The sequence below is a fragment of the Amblyomma maculatum genome, chromosome 2, assembly GCF_055883805.1.
Source record: "Amblyomma maculatum isolate TAMU_Amacu chromosome 2, ASM5588380v1, whole genome shotgun sequence".
NCBI classification, from domain to species: Eukaryota; Metazoa; Arthropoda; class Arachnida; order Ixodida; family Ixodidae; genus Amblyomma; species Amblyomma maculatum.
The window spans coordinates 158,696,548-158,710,970 of NC_139345.1; the positions used below are offsets into that span (position 1 = coordinate 158,696,548).

At 46.1% G+C, this 14,423-nt stretch overlaps 1 protein-coding gene across 3 annotated transcripts in view; it reads left to right on the plus strand.

Moving 5' to 3' along the window:
* Positions 1 to 10,223, plus strand: part of Nipped-A (Transcription-associated protein Nipped-A) — a 287,463-nt gene extending 277,240 nt beyond the window's left edge. For all 3 annotated transcript variants that reach the window (XM_084595462.1, XM_084595463.1, XM_084595464.1), the window contains exon 62: positions 9,979 to 10,223. In XM_084595462.1, coding sequence (XP_084451588.1) covers positions 9,979 to 10,088 — 110 coding nt within the window. In that variant the 3' untranslated portion in view covers positions 10,089 to 10,223. The remainder of the gene's footprint in view (positions 1 to 9,978) is intronic.
* Positions 10,224 to 14,423: the final 4,200 nt, after the last annotated feature.

Sequence of the window (14,423 nt, forward strand, 5' to 3'; positions counted from 1 at the left end):
TTTCCACTGAATGTGTGCCACACAATTTGCATGGGAAATATACTCACAAGCTATTGGAAGGTTCAAATATCCTTGCATCCCATCATGTGTAAAACTCGGTGTTGGTACCTGAACGTTTAATCTGCAATATGCAAACAAAAAGAAAAAGCACTGCGACTGCCCTCATTCTTCGGCTGCTCATAGCGATTGTCACGTGTTAGCAAGGGTAGGGAAGGTTGCAGCTGTGGTAATGCATTTGCAGCATGGCTCCATGGTGTCCTCTGTTACATGACCAGGATGTGGATTCATTAGGATCTGGGCTAGACTGTGTGATATCTCTTGTTTTTAGAGGTATATATATATATAGTGGTATATTTTGGTTTGAAGCAAATGCGATGAAAATGGGGAATTCTTCCCACTAATTTCACTGTGAATAGTTTGAGTGGCTTTTTGAACTAAACAGCTTAGTCAGGTGCTTTCAGAACCAGTTATCTTCAATAAGCCTGCGTAAAAATTGTATCCACTGATTTTAGGGTGTATAGATTGACTAGCTTTTTAAATTTGAACCAAGCGGCTTACTTACAGTCCAGCCCACTTATAACGAACTTGATCGTCACGCGGCATTTGTTCATTGTATCCAAAGTTTGTAGTAAGTGGACCACCTATAATACGGGCAAAAAGAGCAAGCGAGACTAAAGTTAACAAGTCCGTGATGCATGTCTGCTTCTTCAAAGCTGATCGCATCACTGCCGTTTCTAATTTTTCCAGCGCTGTAATACGTTCATCGCCAAGGCCTCTGCTGCACACGAGTTCCTTAAGCGACTCGATGTAACCAATCGCGGTTGAAGCATTCACAGCAACCGGTGCTAGAGCAGCATCCTCGTCATCGTCCTCGTCGGTCTCTGGGCAGTCGGGAAAGGCTCGCACTTTACACACAATAGCTTCGTCAGTGCATGGCTCCGCAATGTCGGCGTCATCAGCAAAAACGAAATCGTCCCAGGCAACGTCAGGTCCAGCCAGCTGCGTGCCAACGACGCGTTGCCACAAGTCCTCGTGCGACCGGCCTTCCGGTGGGTGATCTATGGCGTCCTCGGTGCCTGGGCCCATAAAACCCGCCTTGCGGAAGCAATTTGCTATGTACTCCGCGGTGAGTTCCATCCACGCCGCTTTCAACATCTCCACGGCGGCAAGCAAGCTGATGCGAACTGGCATGGCAGCATCAATCGCGATCAACAAGCGTTGGATTACGCGCCGCCGGTAGCACACCTTGAACGCATGAATGATGCCCATATCCAGCAGCTGAATTTTGCAGGTTGCATTGGGAAGCAAGAAGAGCACTGTCACCGCACTCAAGGAAGGCTGCACATGGTGCACCGCACAGTTATCCAGCACGAGCAGGACCTTCCTGCTTTTTCGTGCCATGTCACGGTCAAACTCGACAAGCCACTCGGCAAATAAGTCACGACTCATCCAGGCTTTGGAGGCTTTAGCCTTGGAGAGCATCAGTGGTCCACTGATCGGAATGTTGCGAGACCGGGCGTCAGTGAACCACTTCAGCAGTGCGTCCTCGGCGTCCGCGTAGGTCGCCTTCTGAAGGAGCTTTCTAGTCGTCGGGTCGGCATTCACAGTAGCACCAAGAACCTTTTCCTTGCCCTTAGCAATGGTTGAAATGGTCGATTTCGACAGTCCGTACTTCTTGACCAATTCGCAGTTTTTTGCACCTTGAGCAAGTTCATTAACAATGGCAATCTTTGTTGCGATGTTGACAGCTTTCCTTTTAGCACCTGAAGAGGTCGACGTACAGTCCTCCATCGCACCAGGCGCAAGTAAAGCCCTTGGGCTCACGCGTTGAGGCAGCCTTCAACTCCCCGATCTGGGAAAGGCACGAATGCGGCAACGATGTCAACGCAGTGCCATCGCACAGAAAGAATCAACGGCGCAACGCCCTCAGCGCGAGGTGGCAACGGAGCGACAAATGGAGAACCGGTTTGAGCCGGTAGAGCAGGCGCCTGACTTTCAGGATTGGCCGACGCAGATCACGTGGATGCATCACAGCCACGCGGGCGGCGCCACTTCCTTTTCGTTTTCATTTTTCAACACGTGCTTCTTTTTTTTTTTACTTTATTTTACCCGCAAAGGAGCGCCGGGGGACACTTTGTGCGCTCTATGTTCACGTCGTGTCAGGGGAACACGAAGTGTGCGAAATTCGCCAGCTGCGGGTTCGCAGTCGAGTGAAATCGCTCTTAACGCCGCCGGCTCGGTCAACTGCGGGGGCCCGACAGCTTCGCGTTCGCTCTGAATGTTGAGGTCACAACAGTTTGTTCTATGTGAGACACTGTGCCATTGCCCTAATATATATTTTGACGGTAGCACTGCCCTCGTTTGTACTAAGCGAGCATTCGTTATCATCATCATCAGCCTGACTATAGCCACTGCATGGCGAAGGCCTCTCCCATATTTCTCCACTTAACCCGGTTCTGTGCTAGCTGCATCCACTCATCCGCCCACCTAACTTTCTGCCGCCCCCTGCTACGCTTTTCTTCTCTTGGAATCCAGTTTGTTACCCTAAGCGACCATCGGTTATCCTCTCGTCGCACTACATGTCCCGCCCATGCCCATTTCTTCTTCTTAATTTCCACTAGAATGTTGGTAACTTGAGTTATTTCTCTGACCCACTCTGCACGCTTCCTATCTCTTAATGTTACGCCTACCATTTTGCGTTCCATAGCCCTCTGGGTTGTCCTCAACTTAAGTAGAACTTTCTTGGTTAGCCTCCACGTTTCAGCCCCATAGGTGACTACAGGTAAGATGCAACTATTGTATACTTCCCTCTTGAGGGATACCGGTAAGCTGCTAGTCATAACCTGCGAGTGCTTGGCAAATGCGCTCCATCCCAATCGTATTCTTCTTGTTGTTTCCTTTTCATGGTCCGGATCTGCGGTTACTACCTGTCCTAAGTAGACATAATCTCCTACTACAGTAAAAGCTCGTTAATTCGACTCCCGTTAATTTGGAAAATCGGATAATTCGACCTTCGCGCCTGGTCCCCAGAATTATGTATAGGAGTCTATGGGACGAAACTCTCGTTAATTCGGACGGATTTGACCGCACAACGGATAATTCGGACAACTTCGGGCAGCTACCGAGGCTCGAAAACGAAAATAAGACGAACGCGGCGCAATAGCGATACCCAAAAGCAGCATCGCCATGGGCATCAATTAATCAACTTGGCTCGACTTGTGGCTGAACGGGCGCTTTTTCTTGTTTTTTCACGGGTCGACATTACTGGCGGTGCCATTTTGCCGTTTTGCTGCTATCGGTTCGCTACGCTGTTGTATTGAAGACTGCTCGCTTTAGTGCGGCTCATTGCTTCTCTGTTGTGCGCTGGTATCACCGCACTCGGCCCCGATTGCAACACCGGCGAAACGGCCGAAGAGCTACGAGGCCATACCAAAGTGGAAATTTTGCGGGCCCTTAAGAACGGGCTCTCCCGACAAGAAGCGATGAAAAAATATGACATTAAAAGGAGTACTTTAAGCGCATATGTAAAAAATGAAGAACAGATTCTTCAGGCGTTCGAAAGCGAGAAGTTCCAAGCGTCAAGAAAGCGTCTGCAAACAGCAGCTCATTCGGAGTTGGAAGTAGCCTTGCTTCGGTGGGTGGTCAACTCTCGTGATGCAAACCTCCCATTGAGTGGACCCCTCATCATGACGCAGGCCGAGAGGTTTGCACTGATGATGCATATTGATGGATTCAAAGCGTCAGAAGGGTGGTGTGCGCGCTTTAGAGACAGACATGGTCTCGTTTTCAAGACTGTGTGCGGCGAAAGAGGTGCCGTCAACGAAGATGTTGCCAACAACTGGAAGAATGCTCAGCTGCTGGAAAATATCGCAGCATATGATCCAAATGACATTTTCAATGCTGATGAAACAGCACTTTTCTTTAAGGCATTGCCTGACAAGACTGTGACAATGAAAGGAGATCCCTGCTTCGAAAGAAAAAGGAGTAAAGGACGAATCACCGTTATTTTAGCCGCAAACATGACAGGGACAGAGCGCTTGCCGCTTGTCGTCATTGGAAAGGCACAAAAGCCACGGTGCTTTAAGAACGTGCCTGCTCTTCCGGTGGAGTACCGGGCTAATAAAAAGGCCTGGATGACATCGGAAATTTTTCGCAGCTGGATACAAAAGTTAGACCGACAGCTTTCCGCGAAGAACCGCAAGGTGTTAATTGTCCTTGACAACTGTAGTGCACATAACAGTGCCACCGGACTGAACAACATTGAAGTTGTTTTTTTGCCGCCCAACACTACATCGGCCCTCCAACCGATGGACCAAGGTATAATTCAGTATGTGAAGACTAAATACCGCAGGCGCATGCTGGAACGCATGCTACTGTGCAATGAAGTCGGTAAGCAGTACGACGTGGATCTTCTGAGCGTGGTCAACATTCTTGCCTACGTTTGGAAGAACACGCCTGCGCACGTCATCGCTAACTGTTTTCGACACAGTGGCTTCGTTTTGCCTGAGCCCTGCAATGACACAGTGGCAGAAGTGTCGCCAGACGACAATGCAGATGTCTGCCCGGATTTCGGAGGTGTGCTACCGGATGCGGTGACACTCGCCGATTACATCAGCATTGATGACGCCGTTGCTACAGCCGGCTCTCTAACTGAGGAAGAAATTGTCCGGGACGTACTGCACGGCGAAGATTCGGAGGAGGAAGAGGGGCTACGAGAGGAGCAGCCTCGGCCCCCTCGCACTGTGAAAGAAGCAGCAGAGGGCCTCGTTGTGTTAAAGGAATTTTGTTGGGGCACTGCAGATGGCATGCGCGCTGCTGAGCACCTGGAAGGACTGAGGAAAATAGTATCCACGCGGGTTTTTGCGGGAAAGCAGATAAGCATCCGTGATTACTTTAAGTAATAAAGGTATGTTGAGATAAAATCGTGCATGTTTTTGTTTTTTTGTTCTCTCGGTAATTGGGACATTCGGTTAATTCGGACATATCTTACGGTCCCTAGAAGTCCGAGTTAACGAGCTTTTACTGTACTTCCACTACTTCGCTACCTAATGTAAACTGCTGTTCCTTCCCGAGGCTGTTGAACATAACCTTAGTCTTCTGCATATTGATTTTCAAGCCTATCTTTCTACTTTTCCTGTCTAGGTCATCAATCATTATTTGCAGTTCATCCCCCGAGTTGCTTAGCAAGGCAATGTCATCAGCAAATCGCAGATTACTGAGGTATTCTCCATCTACCCTTATCCCTAACTGCTCCCATTCCAAGTCTCTGAATACTTCCTCTAAGCAAGCTGTGAATAGTACTGGGGAGATTGTGTCTCCTTGCCTAACACCTTTCCTTATGGGAATTTTGTTACTTTCTTTATGCAGGACTATGCTTGCTGTGCAGCCACTATATATATTGTAGCGTGTGCAACAGCAGCCGCTAGGCGGCTGCTCATCAAGAGTCTCGTGCGCGGACTGCATTGTTGCATGATTGTGGCTTTTAGGCAGTGAGTCCACAGATACCTGCTAGGCATACGTGTCAGGCGTTGGAAAGGGCCGCTCTCCTGATCTTTGTGCACCTCATGCTAGCCCTGTCTCGTGCTTATGCTGACGTGACTGCTTAGCTAATTTCAAGCAGAGAATGGCAGCTATGGCAGCTCATGCAGATGTGACTCGTTCCGCGGAAATCTAAGAAGCTTCGAGGCCTGCAGTTGGTGCGCTCTACAGTGCTGGTTGAGACAGGGTTAACACAGCCACCAATACCTGACAAGTGCACTGAAATCACATTAATGTAATTCCATTTTGCACATTTTTTACACAGAACAGATGCCTCTCCATATCAGCCTGCAGTTGGGAGAAGATGCACTGGTCGAAGTTAACAATGTTTTTCATTTCCTAAAGGATGTAAAAGAAACAAAATCAGTCCTTATTCACAAAATAAACATAAACCTTGTTCCTGGCGCATGATAGCCACAGTTACTTATGCACCGAAAAACCGAATAACAATACAAAACAATGCAATTCTACTTATACTTTTTTTTTTTTTTCATTCCCGGCTGATGTGCTCTAAGGTAATGCATTTTTGTCCTGCTAATACAATTGTCTTCCCTCCTGGGTTTGCATTAAAACATCTCAAAAATGTTTCAAGTACTCAATTTCTCTCCAAGAGGCAGTGGAAATAGTATTAGGAGGGGTATCAGTAGCCCATAGTAATGGTAACGCTCATGACCAACGTTTCAGTATAATGCACAAGCATTCCTATTACGTGAAAACCCATCTCTGTTGCGAAATTCCATGGTAACCATGAAACGTGACATCACGCAGACAGCCGGCGCAGCCGAAGGCAATCAGATATGAACGGGGTACATCAACAGACATCTCCACCTCAACTACAGCTTGCTACAAGGCTATGCATACCCTGCAATTTTCACCTCTTTGCAGCGAGAATGTTTGAATATCGCCGATCTAGTGTTCAATTAATTCAGACATATGATGTTTGAGCACAAACTTTCATGCCAATAGAAACATTTCCAGTTAAGTTGCGGCCACAAAGAGTAAGGTAAACAGTCTTAAGTGTCCACCAAATTTTTCGCTCTCTTAATAACCCCCCTCCGTTACTTTTGCTGTTGAAAATTTACTTTCTAATTTTCATAGCTGATCTCTGTTTCGTGTCCTAACTGTGACATTCCCCAGAACTGACTTACCTCTCTCGCCTACCTCTCCTCCATGTGTTTACCTCTTAAAGAGGGCTGCTGCTGGTGTAATGCTCTCAGAGAAGTTGGCAGAGCGCCCAACTAAGCAATGAAATTGGGACTCCACTCGTTTCTGCAACTTTCAGGAAAGCTTGCTTCTGGAAAATAAGAAACAAGAAGTCCAGTGCGAACAACAGATAATTTCAAAGCATTGCAATAAGTTCTAGCTCTGCCAAGTATATTTCATTCAAGACTTTTGTACACCATTGTGTATAATGTGATTCTCTGATAATACGTTTTAATTTTTAATGCTTGTGTGGCAACTGCCCGTGTGCACAAACCGGCTTTGACGTACATGTGGGCTTGCAGGCGCGTGGCGCGTAGACCCTGGAGCTGAGCCTTAGTCTTGCAAACGCCTCAGTACTATCGTGAAAAGTGTGCATTCATACAAAGCAAGCATTCCGCAAACATTGCTCACCTGAGGCGAATATGAGCTTTAAGTAATAAACATTCGGATAGAATTGAGTACTGAATACTTGACTGTTCGACCGAACATTTGAAATGATTGAAACTTTGCACAGGCCAATTAATTTTACTTTGCTACATCGGGGCTAGGTGGCACAATTACTGCTTGTGAATGTTGCCCTTGAGGCACAGAGTGAAGCACAGGGTTCATGCGGGTCCTTGAAAACCCTTCAATTTGGATGAAGTGTTTTCAAGGGCCTTGAAAGTCCTGAAATTTTCGTGGCGCCCTTGAAAACCCTTGAATTTTGGTGTTTTGGTGTGGTAGGGTAGATGGTCACAGAAAAACGCTAGTATCCTTTGAATTTTCAGTTTTCACAAGTCATCTTGTTGAATGTGACTTTACCGGCAGACCACCATGAGGCAACAGGTGTTTTGTGTGGGTGTGTGTTACTCTGGGTGCAATTCGAAACAAAGTCCCATGTCTTTGCTGGACGCCACGCATGACTACCGTAGCCCAGTAACCTACTCCAAGAGCAAGGTTTGGGTGTGAGGTGAAAGGAGACTGTGCGAATGTAGTTCAGGCATTGCACCCAGTGCGCCATAAGCAAGGGGAGCCTACACAATAACAACGCAAGTTGTTCACCGGCACACAGCAAGCATGCATGCCTCACTCTGCAAGAGCAGCGCAGGCATCACCTAAAGCCATTCCATAAAATTTTCTTCCCACTGTAAAAAAAGCAAAATTATATAGGTTTTAGCATTGCCAACAGCTGTGCTGCCACCTAGGAAAGTTTCCTCCATGCGTGCAACAGAGGTTGAGCACTGCTTGGCCGTAGATGGGGGCTAGACACTTTGCTCTCTAGTCTGTGCATGCTTTTTCACAATTCTTGGGCACGCAGGGGAGACTTTGTTCTTGTTACTAGACAGACCCTATTCCCCCGCATATTTGTTACCCACTGATAGATCGAGAATTTTGCAGTCACGTTGCAGTTACAGCTGTGGTATGCTAGGCTGTGTCTTTGATCCAATAAGTATGTGGAGGCAGCAGTGAAGAAAGAAGTGAATCTTCGAAAATACATGGCATTTCAAAACATATTAACGTGCTGTCTAGAGCCACTTGTGCCAACAAAGCTCCACTTCGCATTAAATTTAGCCATGGTCTTCTAGCATTTTCTTCAGTTATACCAAACAGACAAGTCATTGGTATTCTTTTTGGCGGAAGACCTTATCTGTGCAGTTAGAAAGCTCTTGCTGAAATTTGTCAAGGCCTCAGTTCTGTGTTCATCTACAGGGATATAAGCATTTTTAAGATGGCTGTAGAGCATCCAAGAAACTGCACTTCACTCGAGAAGGTTGATATTGGCCACAGAGCAAAGAAGGTTCTGAAAAGCTGCAAGTTGAGCTCGAAGGAGGTGTTCACATTTAAGATTGAATGCAAGCAGTTCCTCTTAGCAGTAACAAAAAAAAAAAATACTAGACAAAGCCCCACTGCAGTCTTCTCTAGTTCCAGGCCTTACCTCACTAGACCAAAGGCAGATGTGCTCAAAGCCTGCAAAGAGCATAGAGGGCTTTAAGAGCTTTGGATGCATTGATTGCTGCAAAGAGGCTAAGAGAAATGCAGAGACACTGCACTTTCAAAATATACAGATATTCTGCAGGATCACAAGCAAAAGCTAATACTTTTCGACAGAACAATTTTCATTACAATTGAACATAACTTCATGCTACAGGGAGCTCTGGAGAGTTTGTAAACTATTGCTTATTCTCAGTTATGGGCAAGCAAGTGGAGCGAGGGTTCAGTGTGAATCGCAAGTTGTCATGGAAAACATGAAAGGTGTTTCTTATAGTATATCCCAACGGACTGTGTGCGATGCTGTGGAAAGATCGGGTGGCATAACTAACGTGAACATCTCATAAGAGTTGAGAATGTCTGTGGCTTCTGCAGACCAGCAATACCGTGCTTTTCTGGAAGCTAAAAGGAAGCAGGAAGACGAAAGTGCAAAGCAGCAGAATAAAAAACGATGTCTCGGGGAGGAAGAAAAAAAAAGGAGATTGGAAGCGGCTCTTGCAGAGTTGAATGCTTCTGCGGACACCCATGCCGAGATGGCAGGAGCTACCTATGAAATAATATGGATTAATTCAAACAGTTAGAGGAAGACTGCTAAAGAAAAGGCAAAGGAGATTGTAAACGTCAGAGCTGAACTTAAAAAAAAAAAAAGGGCGAGCTTTCATGAAATGTTGAACTAATGTAGAGGAAATTAGCTTTCTCGGTCTTGTGAGAAGTCTCTTGTGCAATCAATCTTAGATACTTGAGATGCGAGAAACGTTTCTTTAAAAAAATGATTTGTTTTTAAGTCGTCGAAAAAAATAGTCTAGGATCTTTGGAAGTCTTTGAAAATGCTGAAAATCAGCATGAACCCTGAAAGCAATGTGCAGTGGTCTTGTTGAACTTATGCGCCTCTTTGGCCATTTTGTGGGGACTTAAGCATGGAATTGGTCCTGGTGCCTTCTATTTTTATTAATTTGTTGGTGTCGTGAAGTGACACGCATTGGATGAGTGTAGAAAGAGCTCTCTTTCTTAGCTGAGGTGACTTCATACCATTCAGTTTCGGTAACTTGAACTGCAAGGACATTAAAGTCGCTGTGGAGAAACTCCTAGGATTGTGCCACTTTGGCCTTAGCTATCTTGATGTAGCAGGGGATAGTGAATGTTCATATAAGCTGAATCAGCAACAGTGAATTGGATAAAAGCAGACTCATTAGAATTGAATTGACAGATATTACATTGATAGCATTTCATTTTCACCCAAATGTACTGCCTTTTTCTGACTTCTTACAGCACTGGCCACTTTCGATGGAACCGACAGCAAAGTGAGCACCCTGGTGGCGGCTGCCAACAGCCACGACAACCTCTGTAGAATGGACCCAGCATGGCATCCCTGGCTGTGAAGTGTGACTGTCTCATATCTGCATCACCATAACTGCTCCATCATCACTTGGACTTATGCCGCTAGCATTTGTTGTATTTTACATGGGTTTTATGTGCACCATGCTATTAAAGCTGGTGGGCCGTGTTGTACAGTACATCGTGTTGTCTCAAAGTGCTTCGACTAGAAGGTTTTGGGCTGCATAAGGAAACCTGCTTGTGGCAGCCCGTCGTGAACTTTGTGTTGTCTCCAGCAAGATGTTATCGCATTTAGGAAGAAAGGTGAGTCTCACTGAAGACAAAATAATTGCATTCGTACTCATTTAAGCATGCACAGCAACAGTTTACTGTATGCCGCTAGCATTTGTTGTATTTTACATGGGTTTTATGTGCACCATGCTATTAAAGCTGGTGGGCCATGTTGTACAGTACATCGTGTTGTCTCAAAGTGCTTCGACTGGAAGGTTTTGGGCTGCATAAGGAAACCTGCTTGTGGCAGCCCGTTGTGAACTTTGTGTTGTCTCCAGCAAGATGGATGTTATCGCATTTAAGAAGAAAGGTGAGTCTCGCTGAGGACAAAATAATTGCATTCGTACTCATTTAAGCATGCGCAGCAACAGTTTACTGCCCATAAAGGGCAACTCTGCCGTATTTCGAACTGTAATGAGTTAATGGTTGATTTATATTGCTGAAGGCTTGGTCGTCGTTACACGATGCGATTTTATTTTTTACAGCATAAAAGGAATAATTTTAAATAAGCTAAAAACTTTAATCAAAATTGAAGCTCCCGTATAGACCTGTGAGAGCACGGCTTTGCGTAACGTCGCATGATGACGACACAGGACTGCAGCCGGGCCACATGCACCCACTGCTATTCTGTCAAGGTGTGCAAATATCAACCGCCGCCACATACGCCACACATGTGGATGAGTCATGCTAGGTGTCATTGGGTAGTGACAGCCAGGACTCGTCATTTAAGCAGTACTCTGCATGCATACCCAAATGAGGACAGAACTAGCGAACGATCTTGAATGCGGCTAAGTTATTGCTGTATGAAACATTCGCTAGAATTTTTTAACCATTTATGCACTCACAAACCAACATCGACCTAGGCGAAAATTGTGGAAAATGATGACCTGTCCATGGAGGAATTTCTCTTTTGTTGGTATGTGCCTTCCAATGTTCAATTCGTGAGGTCTGCAGAAACATGCTCAGGCATCCTTTGGGTCGATAGCTCAGGAGCATTTCCGCTGAGGATCTGCCCCTATTTTCAGATAGTGTGCGCCTGTGATCATGTAGCCATCGGTTTAATCGAGTTGAGGGTGTTCCACTTGGTAGCTTTTTAGACCCTATTTAACTGCCCTCGCCACTCTTTCGGCTAGCCCATTAGATTAGGGGTGAAATGGTGTTATACGGATGTGTCGTATGGAATTCTTCGTGATGAATTCTTTGAATTCTGAACTGAAGAAAGCATTAATATAGCAGACACCAGACAAGTGAACAGACAAAATCATCCAAATATGCTCCTGAAGATCTCAATAGTTGCAGCGCTGGTTGCACTATTAGTTGCGACTGCTTCAATCCAGCCTGAATAGCTGTCAACAACAACCAACACCATTTTGTTTTCGATTGGACCGGCATAGTAGATGTGAACGCGAGTCCAGGGCTGAGTTGCTGCTGGCCATGCTGCTGGCTTGGAAGGTGGCATTGCTGTCGTCTGTTGGCAGACAGGTTGGTCAAGATTTTGCATCTCAACGTCTCATTGGCTGGCATAGGTAGTCGAATCAATGAGTCTACATTTTGGTTGCTGGATCCGGGCTTGTACTATATGGTGTACTTATAGGCACCAAGGATAATCGCCTATCTCTAGATGCGTGATGCTGCAGTATTCGGAATGTGCCTGCTTTTCGGTTCATGGCTAGTATTCTATATGAACTTCCTGCACAAGTAGTCATGGAGCTTCACCGCAGCAAACACGAGAGCTAGGGCCTCCCTTTCCAACTGAGAATAGTTCTCTGCTTTTGTGAGGGTACGGGATCTGAACGCTATTGGCCTTTCAATACCATTGATCCCGTGGGATAGCACTGCTCCAATGCCCTCTGGCAAGGAATCGCATTCTAGAACTAGTTCCTTCGTAAGTCGTAGGGCACGAGCAAATCAAAGTTCATCAGGGAGTTAACATTTTCAAAAGATCTCTTCTCTTCAGAGGTCCACTTCCATTTGCTGTATTTCTGTAGCAAGCGTTACAGAGGTGCCAGGAGACTTGGCATGTTAGGCAGAAAGGTACGGTAATAGGTAATCAGGCCCAAGAAGGATCTAGGTTCTTGGATGTTATTGGGCGCTGGTGCTCTTTTATGGTGTTCATTTTCTTTTCCGTTGGATGCAAGCCGTGTCGGTCAATAATTTCTCCCAGCTAGATCACTCGTGCTACGAACCCCGCCGGGGTGACGCAGTGGTTACGGCTCTCGACTACTGTTCCCAAGGACGTGGGATCGAATCCCGGCCTCGGCGGCCGCTTTTCAATAGAGGCGAAAAGCAAGGCGCCCGAGTGCTGTGCTATGTCAGTCCACGTTAAAGAACCCCAGGTGGTCGAAATGGCGTCTCTCATAGCCCGAGTTGCTCTGGGACGTTAAACCCCGCAAACCAACAACCAACAGCTTGTGCTACGAATACAAACTTGTATTTCTGCAAGCAGATACCATTTTTTCGAAAGATCTCCGGAATCTCATTCAGCATCTTCATAGCTGTTGTTTGCCTCTACGATCAGGACAAGAAGACTTCAGTACCTAGCAGATTTTTTAGCACTTCTATCTTCCTTTGGAATATGCTAGTGGCTGATGCAATGCCATATGGCAGCCTCTTGTAAGCAAATAGGCCTTTATGGGTGTTCAGTGCAGCTGTTTGCTTTGCTTGCGCGTCCACCGTAGGCTTACATAGGTCTAACTTTCAAAACCAGTAGCCATCCTAAGAGAGGCAAAAATGTCTTCTAAATTTTTCCAGCAAGCTTTAGAAAACTGGTGTCCAAAAACCCCAGATAAGGCTGCTGATACAATGGTGTAGGGAACACAGACTCAGTGAGAACCTGGGTCATCTGCTTTCTCAAAGGGCTATACAGGTAATCTAAAGAGAAGCACACAGTGATGAAATTGAAAGTGTGTGCAACCTCCTTAAGAAATCCCTCTAAAGCCCCCTCACAAGCCTGCCCAGTCGGTGCGATTAAGTAAGGTAAGTGAGGACTGAGATGCCTAATGAGCACAGCTGCAAGAAACTGATGGTTTGCAGATTTGAAAAATAAAAAAACTGGCAACAAGTTGATGCACGAACAGGTGAACAAGGCCCATTCCACAATACTCTAAGGGAAGGAACGAGTTGTTATGCAGCATGGGCTCTCTTGAGAGCGCCACACGAATGTTGCAAATATTTTGTGTATTACTTTTGCCTTACTACTCGCACAATGCAGGACTTGGACATACGCAAGCTTTACCGACAGAAATATGTTGCAGACCTGTGCCCTCGCAAATGCTCGGGAGTTCCCTACCTACCCAAGCCTGTGTTTGTCATCGCATAGGTAAATTTGAGAATCCCTGTATAGCTGCACTGTTGCAAACTTGGTGCAGCAGAACCGCTAGGTACTGAAGAGGGCTATAGTACCAGCATATTCCGCCAAACTGGCTTGGCCTAGAGTCCCAGTGACCCAACCAAAAGCCATTGGATTTATCTAAATTAAGTGTCGCGCCTGATACATCACAGAACTGTTTAGTCAAGTGTAAAGCCTCAAGTATGCACTCTTTGTCAGAACAATAAAGGGTGACATCATCAGCGAAGGCTAAAATCTTGACTTACAATCTTAATCTTAACGTCCCGGATCGTGAGTAGCGCATCTTATTTCTACTTCTCTAGCGTGAGGATGATAGTAGTGATGATGATAGGCTAGTCAGCGGCGCATTTCGGACGAGCGTGTACTCATCATTGGACAGAATGGGATTGGACTAGATTAGCTAGATTGGGCGGGATAGAACTGGTTTGGTTTGTGGGATTTTAACATCCCAAAGCGACTCAGGCTATGAGGGACGCCGTAGTGGAGGGCTCCGGAAATTTCGACCACCTGGGGTTCCGTGCACCGACATCGCACAGCACACGGGCGCGCGCTTTGCTTTTATTGGACAGGATTGGCTGGATTGTATTTGACTAAAATAAACTGCTTGGACTAGATTGGTTTGAATTGGATTAAATTAAATTGGATTGGGTGGGGTTACATTTTATTGTAGAGGAATAGGCAGCCCAGCGCCAGGTGTGTCGAAACGGCTTTTTGCGGTGACGTAAAAATGACGTGAGCGTGAAAAACGATTTTTAGCATT